Source organism: Ctenocephalides felis, unplaced genomic scaffold (assembly GCF_003426905.1).
Source record: "Ctenocephalides felis isolate EL2017-DRISC unplaced genomic scaffold, ASM342690v1 CF-g0.4_SCAFFOLD_01492, whole genome shotgun sequence".
NCBI lineage: Eukaryota > Metazoa > Arthropoda > Insecta > Siphonaptera > Pulicidae > Ctenocephalides > Ctenocephalides felis.
Genome location: NW_020537646.1, coordinates 41,164,964 through 41,183,394, shown reverse-complemented (window position 1 = coordinate 41,183,394; position 18,431 = coordinate 41,164,964). Strand labels below are relative to the sequence as shown.

Below are 18,431 nucleotides of genomic sequence, written 5' to 3'. Positions count from 1 at the left end.
TGTCACTACCACTGTCAGTACTACTGGTAGCAGGTCATCACTGCTATGTAATTCATCACTAATTTTTTCTTGAAGACATTATAGTGTGTATTTTTTTTAAAACTTCTTACAAACCATGTATGTATATGCTTCACCAAGTTTCGGAAATGTATTATTTATGTTTCGTCCCGTAGACTTGCGACGACTCTAAGGCGTCCTATTCGTGTTTGGACCGATAACCTTGCGACGACTCTGAGGCGTCATATTTGTGTTTGGGCCTAATACCTTGCGACGCCTCTGAGGCGTCATATTTGTGTTTGGGCCGATAATCTTTGGACGCCTCTGAGGCGTCTTTGTAAGCGAAGGGGTTAATTTGTACACACCCATACATCCATTTTTTCTAATTATAAGGTATGCCAAAACTTTCCACCGATTCGAAAACTTCTAATAACTCGATCTGGTGTTGTCTACGAGCCATTCTTTCATCTCGGGTGCATTTTTTGAAAATATCTCATGCTGCTGATTTTATTTTTAGGCATTTGAATGCGTATTGACCCCAAATTGTAATTTATATTGCCTTCATATAATTAAAAAATGATTCCATTCCTTCATTTAATATGCCGTCGGCTAGGTATGCAGCGTTTTTCACAGTTTTCGAACCGTTCGAAAAAAAATTCACATTTCACATATTCAGAAATTGATTTGAATACTGCTACAAATATTCACCAGATTTTTGTGTGTATATTCTTAACTATATGTATATTCATAAAATAAAATGAAACTAGCTGTAAGTGGAATTCTGTCTTAAGGCAATTAAGGCATCGTGCCTTAAGGCAAATTGCTGGAACTTCCCGTACCAAAATTTTTTTTTTAAAAACGATTAAGATTTTTGAAAAAAATTTACTTTGAAAAAATAAGATTTTTGAGAAACTATATATTGGACAAAAAATTACTTTTTTTTGAAAAAAAAAAAATTTTTTTTATTTTTTTTTTTAAAAAAAAAATGTTTTATTTTATTTTGACATATTTTGGAAGATCTAAACTTTTTTTCAGAGCAATCGTACTGCTTTAACTGCATAAAGACGAAATATCAAAGCCCGTAAGCGCCGCGTCGCCGTCTAACGCGTAAACATTGGTACGGAACCCATAGAAATGTAAAAAAAATTTATACTTATTGTTAAAATCTCTATAAAATATTTGATAATTTGATGTGCATATGTCTAATGATCATTTTTGACCGCCAAATGGCATTTTTTTTTTACTTTTTTCATCAGATCTCCGAAACCGTTAGACCTGCCTTCATGAAAATTTGATCAATTCTTTATCTTGTCAATACAAGTAAAATGTTTTTTGAAATATTCAAATCGGACGCTCCGTTCTCTTAAAAACTGAGTTACCGTTTTCGGCACTTTTTGCCCCGTATCTTTGGAACGGCTAGACCTGCTTTCGCCAAAAACTAATCAGCACGTCTCCTTATTAATACGAATCGAATGTTTTTTGAATTATTCAAATCGGTTGATCCGTGTTCCCGAAATCGTCGACGAAAATTTGTATCCGCACATACATACACACACGCACATACATACATACATACATACATACATACATACATACATACATACACACACACACACACACACACATACATCCATTTTTTCTAAGGTATGCCAAAATGTTCAGAAACCTCTGAAACGTAAAGATATATAAACATTTTCATTTTCGATTTTTTTGCGATTACTATAACTTGCCCTACGGGAAGTTAAAAATCCGTTTTTAGATAATCCTAACTTATACAATCGTGGCAAAATAATGACTAAACTAGCTGTAAGTGGAATTCTGTCTTAAGGCAATTAGGGCATCGTGCCTTAAGGCAAATTGCTGGAACTTCCCGTACCAAAAATTATTATTTTTTTTTAAAACGATTAACATTTTTGAAAAAAAAATTACTTTGAAAAAATAAGATTTTTGAGAAACTATAAATTGGACAAAAAATAGTTTTTTTTGAAAAAAAAATTTTTAAAAAAAAATTTTTTTTAAAAAAAATTTTTTTTTTTTGAAAAAAATTTTTTTTTTCTTTATTTTGACATATTGTGGAAGATCTGAACTTTTTTTTTCAAAGCAATCGTACTGCTTTAACTATTATACATAGGGACAAAATATAAAGCGCGTAAGCGCCGCGTCGCTGTCTAACGCATAAGCATTGGTACGGAACCGATAGGAATGTTAACAAAATGTATACTTATTGTTAAAATCTCTATAAAATGTCTGATAATTTGATGTGCATATGTCTAATGATCATTTTTGACCGCCAAATGGCTCATTTTTTTACTTTTTCCTCTATATCTCCGAAACCGCTGGACTTACCTTCATGAAAGTTGTATCGATTCTTCATCTTGTCGATACAAATAAAATGTTTTTTGAATTATTAAAATCGGACGCTCCGTTCTCTTAAAAACTTAGTTACCGTTTTCGGAACTTTTTGCCCCGTATCTTCGGAACGGCTTGACCTGCCTTTGCCAAAAACTAATCAGCACGTCTCCTTATCAATACGGATCGAATGTTTTTTGAATTATTCAAATCGGTTGATCCGTGTTCCCGAAATCGTCGACGAAAATTTGTATCCGCACATACATACACACACATACATACATACACACACACACACACACATACACACACACACACACACACACATACATCCATTTTTTCTAAGGTATGCCAAAATGTTCAGAAACCTCTGAAACGTAAAGATATATAAAAATTTTCATTTTCGATTTTTTTGCGATTACTATAACTTGCCCTACGGGAAGTTAATTAATTGTCTTTAAATATTACGATATTTTGGCAATATAAACAAGGTGTTCCGTGGCGTAACGGTTAAGCGCCCTGCCTCGTGTGGACGGGATTATGAGTTAGAACCTCCGCTATATATAACCTGATATCATGCAGTAGTGATATCAATTTTTATTTGAAAATATAGATCACAAATATGTTTGCAATTGAAAAGGCTCATTTTGGGCGCTGCGGTATGAAATGGCAATGGGAAATGTCTAATACTATTATTCTCTGAATCAGATTTTGGATTTTAACTCAGCACATGGACCTGTCTTCGGGCTGTAGTACCGATTATTAGTTTTATTTATTACTGACATTGCGCCCTTATTAACTTTTACCAAATAGTAATATTGCCTATTTACCTATAAAATATAATTTTAAATGATTGATTAGCTATAACGGTCTCTGCAATTTTGCAGAGAATTCTAATTCTCATGTTTACAAACAAAATCTAAACTTGTTCTATGAGCTTGTTGTGCTTGCAATTCCACTTCTCACTATGTTTTCATTACTGCATTGAGATGACAACTCAATGATTAATCCTACTGTATTTCTTTTTTTTCTGAATTTATGTAATGAGTAATGATAGATACACACACACACATATATATATATATATATATATATATATATATATATATATATATATAACTCCTTAAGGCAAATTGCTGAAACTTCCCGTACCATAATTAAATATTCGAAGAATATTGAATGATTTCAAATAGATTATTAAAAATACTAAAAATAAAAATTTCATTATTCGTATTTCATAGACAAAATTTAGAGCTTATGAATTGGATGACGACGTTTATATATGTTTACATAAAAGATAAGTAAAAGTAAGTAAGCAAAACTGGATCAAGCGGAGTGAGAATGTTCTCATATTTCTAAGAATTACTAATTTATAATTGAAATTGCAAGGTTAAAATTATTTATTTGTAGTTATTTATTTTATGTATATAAGAGAGCTTTAGAATTTAACTAGATTTATAATTAAAATTTGAATCATTTTTGATATTAAAAAAAATATATTATTATTTTTTAATTTTGGGAAAATGTTTTTTGCTTTCCTAAACTAATCTTTTAAATATTGCCAATTCTGACACTTTTAGCTTCTTGTATCTGAAACCGCTGCGCCTATCTTTGCCAAAAAATAATCACCACGTCCTTTCATCATTTCAAATTGAATGTTTTTTGAATCATTCAAATCGGATGCTCTGTTCTCTCAAAAACTGAATTTCCATTTTCTGCGCTCATTGCTCTATATTTCCGAAACGGCTTTATCGACTTGTACCAAAAACTGGCACATCTCCCTATCAATAGGAATCGATTTGTTTTTGAATATTTTAAATCAGGTGATCCGTGCTTCCAAAAAATTTATATTCATACATATGCACACACATACATACATCTATTTCTTTAAAGGTATGTCAAAATATTCAGAAGCCTCTGAAACGTAAAGATATGCACAAAAATTCAATTTTGATTTTTGGACGATTACAATAACTTACCCTTTGGAAAGTTAATTAACGACTTTAAATGTGCATTGAATGATTTATTATAGCGAGCGTGAGGAGATTTTTTTTTTTGACATAACTACACGTACTCGTTGCTTAGGCATGCCGAAATGTATGTCAGCTGCACCAGTCTCATATTTTATAATTTTCTAGATAGGTACTTCACGTAGGTTCATTAAATAAAAATTTATTGCTAAACTGTAAGTTTTACTTTTGCATTGCTCTAACATTTTTCTTGTTAACTTCCAGAAGGAGATAGTTTGTTTTCACAAAAAATCCGATTTGCTAATTTTATGTTATTTCGACGTTGCAATTCATCATAAATCGATCATTAGATCAATTTTGTAAAAAGTATGTGTGTATTTGAGCCCATTTCGAACTTTCGTCGACGTTTTATTAAAAACCGATTTCAAAAATTCAAAAGCCATTTGATGTATCTCGATAAAGACTATCGTTAGTTTTGCGCGACGATCAACCAAGCAGATTCTTTGTAATTGGCAGTAAAGTGTAAAAATTATTGCCCACGTTTTAGGCCACAATCTTAAATCGATTTTAAAAATTCAAAAACTGTACGAATGATATTGGTAGGTAATTGCATTTACTAGTTTCTGGTGTAGATCAGCCGGCTGGGTCGTTCTTTTTTAATTAAATATTGAATTTTATGTTTCAAATCAATTGAACATGGTTTTTGCTAAGATAGAATAAAGCGAAATTTTTAATTTCGAAATAAAGAGATAAACTTTCATATAAATAGCTAATTTTAATTCTCGTTGATGAAGTCAATTATCACATGTTTTTGGAAGTTTATGCAATTTACCTTCAGGCCAAATGTTACTTACAACTAGTTACAAATTATTTTTCTGTATAGATAAATGTAGATTTCTCTTAATATACATTTTTTTAATATTATGTATGCTAACTAAAACTGAGTTTTTTTTTTGCAAAATGTACCGTGAATATGCAAATGCATTACATTACTATCAATGTAATTAAAGAATACTAACTGCCGAATTGATTTGACACACTCAAATAATAACGATTCGCTAGTTTTATATATTCTCGACGTTTCAAGCCATTCTGAATCGAATGAGCCAGATTTTTTTACCATTAATTAACGTTTTCTCAAAAACAACCAGACCGATTTCAAAAATATAAAAGCCGTTATGTCTTATCTTATATATAAAATTCTTCTGTAATGTGGTATGAAAGATTAATCTTCCTAAATGATTATCCGGATTTTAATAAATCTTCTTGATGTTTGTTAAGAGAATTCTCTACGATTTTTTGATTCATAGAAATAAAGTTAGATTGCAGAAATAAATGGAAAAAAATAAAAAAAAATTGCTTATCATTGTTTGACTTTGAAAATATTTGAGGCATAGTTTGACATTAAAAACAATTGAAGACTGTCATTTGCCAAACATTTAAATTCACTTATAGCCTATGACAATAATAAAATATAATATATTTATGATTATGAATAAGAAATATGTAATGTCTACATTATTATTGCCGTAAAGCGGCTGAGATGTGCCAAAAATTAAAACAATATAAGATACATTATATATTTAGCACATAAACATGCGTGTGGCGGGTGTAGACTGTCAGTGGATATACCCTTTATAATTAATTTGACAGACAAATGCAGTCGTGTTTTGCCTTACTTTACTGAATCACAATACAAAAATAATTTACTTATTCAAAAAATTATTTAGAATTTTCATTGTGTCAAAAATTCATATGTTTGGCATTGGATACGGAATATTTACTCAAGTCAATGGAGTGTTTTAGACTCCATTTTTTTATCGTGCTCCAATTTGCGTGAAATTTTGGTATTAGGTTCATCTTACTCGCAAGTTCAGAAGTGAAAATAATTTAGACTAGTTTGCCACTTCCCGGGGGGATGACATTTCTTCTCAGTGGTATAATTTTACTTTTTTCAAAATAACGTCGGATATCGATAATAAAACTAATTATAAGAGAAAAATGTTTAATAATGTTTTTCAAAAAGCAAATACTTTTCACTGGCTACTGAAAATTCGTTTCTTTTTTGCGTTTTTCATCGTTTTTTGCTAATATCTTCAAAAATATACCTTTTAACGAGAATCATGTAATGAACAAAATTGTATTAATTAAAATCTTAAGAAATCGGTGTTTTATAAAGTGTTCTGGGAACAATATTAAGCTAGATATGCAAATGGGTTTTATAGTGCTCAAATTAAGCTTTAAAATGAGTACTTCTGCGTGTAAAATAAGTGAGCTATCATGCAAATGAAAGACGCATGTTTTTTCATTTAAATCAAATGGTTTATCAGTGCCATTTCCATCAAAATTGAAAATAGTCGTATTCCATCTAGAATTAACTTGGTTTAAGAGATCTTGATGGATTCTAGAAAACACCACAACTTTAGTTCAAACGATTTTCTCATGATTTCATGAAAAAAAAATCCATTAAAAAAAACAACCAATTTCTTATTATTATATCTCTGAAAGAATAAAAGATACGTATAAAGGTATATAGATTGCTTTTTATTATTTTTCTGTTACACAAATATTGAAGTTACACAAAGTTATGATTGTTTAAAGAGAGCGCGGCTGTCCAACCAGAGTATCTTTCGATCCCTTTAACCCTTCGCCTTTTCAAAATAAGAGAAGTTACGGTCAAATTTATGATGGAGAAAGTTTTAGCTCATTTAATTACCTTTAAAATAGTTGATTACAAGTTCTGATAAAATTAGAATTAAGAGTTATAATCCAATTAATGCGGGGGGTGGTAACGGAATGCAAATTGTTTTTCCTTCTGAACTTAAGATTAAGATTAGCATATTTCCAAAATATCAAGAAAATTGGAGCACAATTAAAAAAATTCACAGGGCACACGCTTTTTTCCCCTTCATTTACTGCAATAATTTTGTTGATCGTAATTTGAATAGAGCACATGTGAGCAGGATTTGACAAATTAATTCACTTCAAATATAAACCTAAGTAATAATGTATATTGAATTATTAGTGAGAAAAATATAATTTATTACATCCATTTCTACATGTATGACTAAAAATATTTTATAACCTTTGGCATTAAAAAAAATTGAGCTATTGGAAATAAATTTGTTTTAAAAAATTGCAGTGTATAATTTTTGATATACAATTTTATTGAACATATTTCAATATTTGTTAAAGGCATAATTAAAGTGTTAACTGTGAGAATTGAGAATCATCATTTTATTTGAAGCAGTTCTACATTTAACATCACTCATATATCGGTGTAAATAGTAATTCGAGAAACAATAATTATTATTGTTAACTGAACGGTAAATTTTAGTATAGGATATTAAAAAAAACGTAGATGTGAGTGCAGGACAACGTCGGTCTAGTCTACATATATATAAAAATAAGTCGGGTTTTCCTTCCTGACGAAATAACTCTAGAACGCACGAACCGATTTTGCCGATTTTGCCGACAATTTTGCATTCGTCGGAAAGGTCTCGGGATCCGCAAGGTTTATAGCTAAGAAAATTAGTGGTGCATGGCATTGTGCCTTAATGCAAATTGCTGGAACTTCACGCACCGTAATTAGAAATTCGAGTAATGACATTAATGAGAGTTATCAGAATTATGCTTGGTTAAGTCAACGAGCAATTCTTGCCGCAAAGAATAATGATGTATACGCACTGAATTTCACCATTCAATCAAATATTGCTGACGATTTGGTGACATACCAATGATTCTGACGGGTCTTCCGTTTGACTTCAAACGATTGCAATTTCCAGTTCGCCTTGCGTTCGCAATAACAAGTCGCAAGGCCATTCGCTTAGTGTTTGCGGGATAAAATTCAAATAGATTATTTAGAAAATCATTGTTTTTCACATGAGCAGTTATACTTTGCCTGTTCACGAGTTGGAACCCATCTGCTTTGTTTGTGTTAGCGTCAGACCAAAAAATAAAAAATGTGGTTTACCAAAGAGCACTTCAATGAAACGGATAATTTGCGGATTCACTATCAATTACTTAGAGAAGTTCAACTAAAAAACACTTCATTTTTGTAATCGAAATAAATTCATCACTGTTGTGTAATAAAATCAAATTTTTCCTTTTCAAATATAAAACAAACAAAAATTTCTTCATCTTTCTCACGAAACCATCTGGTGGCGAAACGGAGTTCGTCGGGTTTACTAGTACATATATAAAAATGGAGCTCGACATTATGTTAGGTATGCTAAAACTCATAAACAGCTGAACCGATTTGGACAGTTTTAGTCTTGAAATATTCGTGCTAAATCAGAGATTGTGTTAAAGATGAAAAATTAAACAATACGGCGTAGAAACTCTATATTTTTAATTTAAAATTTTTTGTCGTAGCATAATTTAAAATGAAACAAATCGACTGCGGCTCAAACTTCAAATGTCAAATGATTTTGACAGATTGTGTTCAATTAAATTTAATAGTGTGTTGTAGAGATGGCTTATCATATCCGAAGCCGGATCGACTCGGATTTGACTCCGCTTTTGGGAGGAGTTATATCCGCTTAACAACTCGACGAATTCGACTACTTTGAAACCGAAATACTCGAAACAAATGTGTTCTATAGTTGTTTATGCATCTAAGGATTTGTCAAATCCCATTTCATTTTTTTAAATGAGAAGTTTTGAATAAAATGAAATTAAAAAATTACAATAAAATATTATTTCTAAAAAATTCACAAATAAACGACGAGTTGTAAAATTTTTCGGTCGACCGCATGATCGACTCAATGATTTGTAATTTTAACAGTGTTGACCAAAGTAAAAACGCAAAACTTGAGAATCAAATTCAATTTAATTATTTTCTTTTGATGAGAAAATAATTGATTTTTTGGATTAATTTTATATAAAAATTATGTAGTAAACATTGTAATAAAAGCAAAACATTTATCATAAAATAATTTCACCAAATAATAATTCTTCTGCTTTCTAATTTTTCTTCTGCTGTTTCCATTCGAGAATTAATATTATATCGGGTAGTTCGATTAGCATATTATTACTTTTACACAATTATATAATTGTGATGAATATTTCTGACGAAATGCCTGATCATTGTTATTTACAGTGTTATCTGTGTAAAAAATGCACCAGTGGAACTTATACTTTGCATTAGTTAAATAATGTAGTTATTATTTTGTAAAATACTTTTAAAATTAAAATAGGACATTGAACCTAGCCGTCTCAAGCTACCTATGGGGTGAAAAAGACCAGTAACAAATTTTTGAAAAACGGCAAAAAAGCACATTTCTACAATGATGAAGTAGCTGGAAGTTCTACTGAACATAGTACGATTATTGTTTGTTTGATATGTGTTATTTGTTGAGACATAATTGGTTTGGTTTTCACAATATAATTAATATTTGCTCAAAGTCCAATTGGAAATTTGTGCCCCGTTCTATCTTACATAGATAATATTAATTCATGGTATTCAAAGATGAAATATTATTCAGTAGTATTATTTGCAATTATACACTAAATCCAGAATTCAAAAAGTATCTGAAAAACTTTAAAACTCAAACGTAAGCTTGCTAAGTACAATAAAACAAAACAAAAAAAAATACTATATAATCGGAAGGCCAAAAAAGACTTCGATTGGATTATGCCATGTTTTCCATAGAAAGTGTATAAAACTTCCAGTTTAATTGTTCTAACAATATATGGACAAGCGAATATTGTTAATATAAATTATATAATATTGAACAAGTAGACTTTGGGGCTTTATTGTTATTGTATTGCCTAATTATCTAGAGCATTCAAACAATACATCCTTATAAACCCATATATATATATATATATATATATATATATACTCGTATATATATATATATAGTTATATGTACATAGGTTTCCATATATACATAGGTTCCCAAACTTGTTTGTGCCGCGGACCCCTTGCGATGTTTTTCGTTCTATTATGGACCCCCTATATTAAGTTGACGTTATATTAACTAGTATGCATATATTAATCAATACGATGAATGAATAAATTGACGAATGCGAAATTCCAAAGGCAGGTTAAAACAGCGTTTCACATTAATCTAAATGGAGGAATTTAAATTTTGAATGTAGCTTGAAACATACGCAGTTTGTTTGTGTCAAATTGAGGAATAGACAAATTTGTGAAAAACACCTAACGTATTGCAAAGGTTGTAAGACAATCATCTAATTGCATCCCTTACTGCGTAATAGGCATTTGCCATCTGTGATACTATTTATTAACAGATTGTCCTATGGTCAATGTAATATATCGTAGCAACAAAATGAATTTAACATCGACATCACTGATTGTCAGAAAACATGGATGGATGTGTATGTCGTGGAGACAATTTTTCGTCGACGATTTCGGGCGTACGGATTATCGAAAATGTTCAGATGAGGACACGTGCTGATTAGTTTTTGACGAAGACAGCGGCTTCGGAATAAAATGCTAAAAATGTGGGTTTTTAAGAGAACGGATCAACCGATTTGAATGATCCAAAAAACATGCGATTTGTAATGATAGGTAGAAGTGGTAATCAGATTTTGGCAAAAGCGGGTCCAGCCGTTTCGGAGATATAGAGCTAAATATGCTAAAATTGGCAGTTTTTGCGAGAACTAAGCATCCAATTTGAATGATTTAAAAAACTTTCTGCTTGTGTTAAGGAAAGAATTTTTTTTATTTCAATTTTTTTTTCAATTTTTAATATTTTTTTTGAATTATTGAAAAATAATTCGGATTTTAATTTTAATTTTAGCTAAAGTTCTAAACATCACTTACCTACTTTAAATAAATATTTCTTTGCAGTTTAGTTTATATAATACTTAGAAATATAGACAATGTTCTTCATTTTAATCCGATTCATTAAGTTTTGTTTAGTTACTTTTTATCCAATAAGAATAATGAAAGTTACATTATTTATAATAATCTATTTGAAAGCATTTAATATTCTTCGTACGGGAAGTTCCATCAATTTGCCTTAAGGCGCGATGCTATACACCACTAGTTATTTTTATATTGAAAACAAGTAAAAATTATTTTAGGTGGAAATTCTTGTAACATAATTTGTATAATTTGTTACTTATTAATATATTATATTATATTTTATTATATTATATTATATATATATATATATATATATATCATTGCATTATGTTATCAAATATTATCTTTTTTATTTCATAATGTTCATTAGTCGCCGTGGTTCAAAGTGCCTCATATCACATTATTTGTAGTATTTCACAATTACAAGTACTAACTAATTATAGGTGACATTTTGCTTTAAGCCAAGTTAAGAAAAAATCTCACATGTAATTTCTCAACATAATAAATAGAATCTAGATATAATTATTGTAGTAAAATTTACGATTATTTATTTTTGAACATAAAATTTTTGTTTTTACTAATAAAGTAATTCATCGAAAATAGTATCTTTCAAATTACCTTATAATATTTCTGATTGTTCCGAAATTAGTGCAGGCTTTTTTGTGAAAGATACTCTCAAATATAATTTTTCCAAACGATTCATAACGACTTGAAACATCGAGAAAACATAAAATTAACACATGGTATTATTTGGCGCAAACATAAATTTTCGAGAAGATAAAAATTGCAGGAAAAATTATTGATAATGTATGTAAGATACATTTAATATATTTCTTTACTATTCCTTGTTCTGACTATAAATTTGATCTTTCACAACGCTCCGCTCTAATTTTGCTATTTTCAGATTCTAAATATATCGGCGCCGCGGAAGAACGGGAGGGAACCGACAAACGAGATTTCCGAAATGGTCTTGGGACGAGTCCACGCAAAACACACGTCAGGAAGCAACCATTTCTCTTGCATTTGCTGAAGTTTGAAGATCATTAGTGCAACGAGAAGATCGGTGCAGGTTGCATTTGAATAGTAAATGTTTTCCATATTGTAAATATGCTAGAAATACTCTATTTAACTTGTGAATATATTCTTTGGTGTCGGTTATGATAGTTCATTATCAACCGAACAAAGAACCAAAATGTGAACTATATCTAGTGTTTCTGTGTGAGTGATTACTTTACTAAGACATTGTTACATTTAAATGATTAAAAGTTAGCACGAAAAAATATGTTTTGTTTGTTATTCGGTTGTTATAGATTTACACTTACCAGTATTTTCATCCATTTTTTTAAATTTAGATGTGCTCTGTGACAAATTTTTTTGCTATGCTAAGAAATTCTGGTTCAAAAATATTAAGTTAGTGAAAACAATGTCAGCTTTAATAATTTTTAGGAGCCCGCATTTTAAATAGATAGTGTTATTAGAAATAATGGCGACAACGGCTAAACCGGTCCGCGGAGGTAACTTTGCGGATGCCGGTGATGAAGATATAGCTGCAATTGCAAAGCAAATTTCTGACCATGCTGAAGCTATCTACCAAACATGGAAGGCACGTGGATTAGCTCCGTCTGAAATTTTAAATTGTCATAGTAGCCCAGCAGAGCCTTTCGGAAAAGCTCTTGGAAAATCACAAACTGTAACCTGCAGGTCTCCTCAGGTTAATTTGTCTCCTCAGGTTACAGTGGATTTATTGGCTCAAGCTCCCGAAATGTCTAACAACAATTTAGAAAAACTTGTTAATAATTTTGTTGTAGAAGACAAAGCTAGAGTAGCAGCAGCTCGTGAACAAAATTGCCAAAAAAATGTTCCATCTTCAATTCAGTTCGCATTGCGGAAATTTGAAAATGCACGCAAAAACGTGGTGGATACTACCCCCAAGGAAATTAGGGAACCTATGAAGAAGCCAGCTAAACCTATAAAACCCCCGGGACTAACGGTTACTGAAAGACCGGCAATACTTCAATCCTGGCCCCTGAAAAATAAATTGAGCGAACGGGCCAATGTAGCGAACAAAGGAGCAGCACTTTTAATGGATGAAGTGAGTAGAGAAGAAGAAAGGTTAATAAATGCTTTAAAGAGTGGAACAATTTTGAGTAATTCAGGTATTGAAGACATACCACAAAAATGTACCAGGAACGATAAATCAGGAAACGATTTCAATGGTTTGAGATGTAAGAAGTCTCCTGCGTTCAAAGAGGCTATCGGTTATTTAGAAGACGAGTTTCTAAAATCGAAATCAGAAGATGAATCTATATTACAAAAGCCAATAAGTGATTTGGACGAGTTTCCTAAACGTTGTGCGAAACCTACAGCTTTCAAAGAAACAATGAGCACTATAACAAATGTGGAAACAGCTAAACCTGCAGCATTAAGTGAAAACATTGTGTGGAAAAATGGCCAGAGACCTGCTCATCACGCGCTAAGAAACGGGTCACCAGTTAGACCCTTTTTGACTAGAGGGAGTGTTGCAGAACGAGTATTAATATTTGAACGATGTCCAAGTGAACTTAGAACACCCAGATTGCTGCAGAAAGAGTCTGCTAAAGCACAGGTAAGATTTATTAACTATTTATATTTTCAATAGAAGCAGTGGTTAAGCTTTCACTATGAAAAAATGACACTGTATATAATTTGATGCACATTTTTGTTGAGTATAATAAATGAGTTGGATAATTATCTATAGGTGATATTTTGAGTTTTTAAACTTTTTAAATCTAATTCAAATCTCGAAATATTTTTTTATAGATGGAATTATTATGAGAAATTAATTTTATTGATAATTTTCTCCTAATTTTATATGATATTTTATTCATTTTATTTGTTTATGTGTATTTAAGAAGCTTAATGTATAATATATATATATATATATATATATATGTTGAAAATGTTTAAATTTGATGTTGAAATGTATGATAGATTTCTTGGAGGGCGTAACATCAAGTAAAAAAAGTAAAGATTTTTTTTCAAAACATCTTTATTTTTCCATACGTTTCGACGTAAAATTCTACGTCATCCTCAGTGGTTCTACAATTTAAAAAAAGAAAAAAAAAACAGAAAGTAACGTTACAAATTGAATATACGTAAGCAATAGTAAAAAGAAAAGTTTTAACTAAAGAGAATTGCATAAAACATTACTTACTTGAATTATTTATATTATCACTAACACATATTAATATAACTTGTACAGATTAATAATTAAAGACAAGCACTAATTGTCAGTAATTTCTTTTTTTATTAAAAAGAATAAAAGATAAAAAGTGATTAATAAATAAAATATTATACGTAACACATGTGCATCCGAGGCCAGTGCCATACAGAATAATATTATTGTAAGTGTCCGAGATGGAAGTCAAAATTTTTAGAAAAAACAAACCACACACATATATATATATATATATATATATATATATATATATATATAAGAATGTCAATTTGGTGTTGATATATATTTTGATGAGTTTTGTTGATTCAAGTTAAAGCAATTGTGAAAAAGATTTAGTTAACCATACCTTCGGTCGTCGAGACCTTCATTCAGTGGAATAACTAAAAGGATCTATAACTAATGTAGATAGAGAAATGATAGAAAATTATAAACCTTACCTATAAGTACTTGCAGAAAATTAATCAAACAAAAATACGCAACACTATTACACAGTATTAAACCAAATTAATCATTGAAACATTCAAAACTATATGATTTGTTGACAATTTAGTGTTACATTATAGTACGTACAGAGTTATTGACGTCTAAAAACTGAATGAATTGTGTTTACAAAAAGTTTTTGAAAGTGTAAAAAAGACTGGTAAACACATGTTTTTGGTAAAGTAATGAACTGCACGCTTCATTCAGATTTGATGGTGTTTTGTAACATAGTCAAGGATTATTTTATAGTTATTGCAAAGCGAATTGCTGTCAGTTTTTTAATTTATTCTTGCTTCATTGTGTAATGATATTAGTCACCCTTCTTTTAAGTAAGTTCAAATGTTCTATTTCCAAACATTTGGTAAGTCGATGGAATCTCCGGCCTTCCTATTTCGATTATCAGTCGAAAGTGCCAAATGAGTACAAGTCTTTAAAATCCCCGACGTGAAAAACGCGACTCGCGCTCGAAAGTATTTGATATCTTCCGAATTAACAGAGTATTCAACGAATAGTAAAAAGATTTTTGTTGCAGAGAAAAAAAGAAAAATTATGTTTTTTTCAGTGGATTCAATTTGGGTGAAAACCTTAGCTTACTTTTAAGTTACAAAAAACTTCAACAATTCTAAAATTTCGAAGTCTGTTTGTTTAAAAGAATAACTCATATATATCAAGATCATCATACATACTCATATATAACAAGATCTATCTAAAAATACGAAGTATGGAGAAGTTGTAGCCCAACAGCTTATAGTTAAGCTGTTAACATATGAGAATGAAAAAATAAATATATTGTTTTTGGTTTGTTTATATATAATCAAGACTATTATCCTTGACAGATGTCCTGAATATAGAAAGTACTTTGATTAGAAACGTCGATAATAAATACATTTTTAAAAAAACTTTTTGGTTTCATATTATTATTCGATTCTCTGTTCGAAGCTTTACACAATATTTATAAATTCACGGATTCACCATTTAATATATACTAGCATACCCAACAACGCTTTGCTGTGGCTTTTATTAAAATCCACCTAATAATAAAATATAAAGTTATCTTTATCTTTGTTATATAACAACGTGTATTTACAATAGACTTGAACATTTTTATGCCTATTATCCATAAATATTTTATACATATATTTTTATACATATTTTTCATTATTTCATATTTCTGTCTGCAAATTATTTTTTTAATAAATTATCAAACACATAATATTTATACTTTAATTTTCACGTATAGTATTTTTTTTATGTCTATGTTTACACATACCTATAGCATGCCATTAATATAACTTTTGAAATTAATTTTAATTTTTGAATATAATAATAAACATATTTTTAAATTTTTTTTGCATGAATGTAAATCAGTTAAAAAATGTGTCTTTGTATTGTAAAGCATATGTCCTGTACTAATTGACTTAAAACCAGATGCAACTGATTTGATATTGTAATTATCGTTACTGCCCTAACCTTAAAACATATATTTGTCATTTTCATTTATGAGTTGAAGTCCAAAGCTATCGCCACTGGATGATGTTGCGTCGCATCCTCGGTCAGTAGATCTATAAAGTCAATAAATTCCACAATGGAGAGGGTAGGTGGTGCGTAGCAGCTGTAGAAGCGAATGCCATCTATTGTTGCTGAGACATAGCCGACACTGTCATTGGTAACTGTACCCTGAAAAGAGAACTTGCCACAGGACCAAATAACGGCTTTGGAGATTGTGCCCGCTTCTCATAGTTGGCCAGTTAACTGTTTCTATGGCGCTGTTAAAAGCGCAAGGTCAAGCTTCATTTCTCGCACTGTCTGCATAAGTAGATCATGTGCAGCTTCACAGTGATTTGAATTTAGCTGCAGTACTTTCATACTCGAGTGCTTCTTTATATACCGGGCATCTGAAGGTTCCAGCATGATGACAGCATCCTCTGCGCTACGATATTTAGCGCATAGCGCACATTTTTTGGACAGCTAGCGATTTTGTGCCCTTCTTATCCGCATCTAATGCTAAGGTTGGAACGGATCACTTTACTTTTGCACTGGAATCCGTGATGCCCAAACAGCCAACACTTAAAGCATTGTGTGGGCTTATTAAATGTTTACTTCCCAAACAGCCAATCCGAATTTTGCCACCTCCATTGAACAATTTCTGCGCCATGGCCGCTTGTAACGTTACTGTAGTAGCTTGAGTGCCACTGTAGACTTTGCGCATCTTGATTGCCACCACTGGTGTTTCACAGGCATCTCCAGCTATTTTTTTTAGAGCAGTCTGAATATTGGCCTTAGTTGTTTCGTCATCAGAGTCTCTAATTTCGATTGTCTCCTCTTGCAAATAACTTTGACGGTCATCCTTAAGCATGCTCTCAATTGTTTTTTAGAGTCCTTGGCCTTTGTCTGCGCACTTTCTCTAGATTTTTATCATTATGCCGCCGGTTCTTCGGATGTTGCGATCTGCTCTTTGACAGCCTTCTCTTTTCTTTTTCTGTTTGGACTTTATGCCAATCAGTCGCTTTGTTCTGCTCTGCCACAAACTTCGGGTCTTTTTTCTTCATCACATGACCGTACGACGGGTCTGGAGAATTCCGGTTCTTCTTCTTGCCCCTGCCCAAGTTTTAAATTACTTCCGATTTCTCGTCGTTTTTGGCTCTGGTGTCCCTTTATTTGTTTATCCCGACGACTGTTTGACTCTTTTCCTTTGACGTAGCGTGTAGTAAATTCTACAACCATTGATTGTCTAGGTCCAGAAAGCGCATCATGGCAATTGCAACACTACTTCGCCTTTGTCTTCATGTGAATATTGAATTTCGACTTAATCATTGTGAATGTCGTTGAGTAGTGTTTCGAGACGTTTTAAAGCCCTTATTGTCTGATTTTTTACGCTCATTTTTATATTTCTAGTAGCTTTCCTTGACAGCGAAGCCGTGGGCTCCACTTTCCTGTTCAAACGCTCGCATGATGACGACGACCTTGGCTGCCTGTACTGAGGTATTCCTCCTCTGTTATGTAAACGGTTCTGCTTTCTACTTATCCATTCTATGCATGGTCAAATTGAATGACCAACCTTACCCGGATGTAGAGGAGTTTTGCACACGGGAGCTACTTAATTTCACTTCCTGTCTTATGTTCCTAATCGCTAAACAGGCTTTGCGAACCAGGAATAGGGAGGGGTTTCTCCAATCCACACGTGGAATCGCGCCCAGTAGCAGTTTCTCCTCAGCCCCAATTAGTGGACAGCTAAATTGGGAGATATGTAAAATAGTAGGCAGAACAACTGCTAGATAGACAAATATATAAACAGGTTGACAAGTAAATTGGTAAACATGTGAAACGGGTCGATAGATAAATTTTTAGGCTGGCAAAATAAATTGATAAGCAGGTTGATAGGTAAATTGGTAGACAAGTAAATTGACAGAAAGATAAATTGATAGACAGGTAAATTGTTGAACAGGAAAATTGGTGACTGACTGATGTATGTTAGTCTATCTGTGTCTGTGTGTAATTGTTAGGCAATCGTAAACCATACGTCGGTTTACTGTGAAAATTTGAAAGGCAAGTTTCGAGTTTCGAGACAGGTTTTCGTATA

At 31.4% G+C, this 18,431-nt stretch overlaps 1 protein-coding gene across 1 annotated transcript in view; it reads left to right on the top strand.

The window, feature by feature from the left end:
* LOC113371636 (serine/threonine-protein phosphatase 2A regulatory subunit B'' subunit delta-like) overlaps positions 1 to 18,431 on the top strand; it is a 103,418-nt gene that overhangs the window by 17,533 nt on the left and 67,454 nt on the right. The window contains exon 2 of the mRNA XM_026612282.1: positions 12,059 to 13,759. Coding sequence (XP_026468067.1) covers positions 12,638 to 13,759 — 1,122 coding nt within the window. The 5' untranslated portion in view covers positions 12,059 to 12,637. The remainder of the gene's footprint in view (positions 1 to 12,058; positions 13,760 to 18,431) is intronic.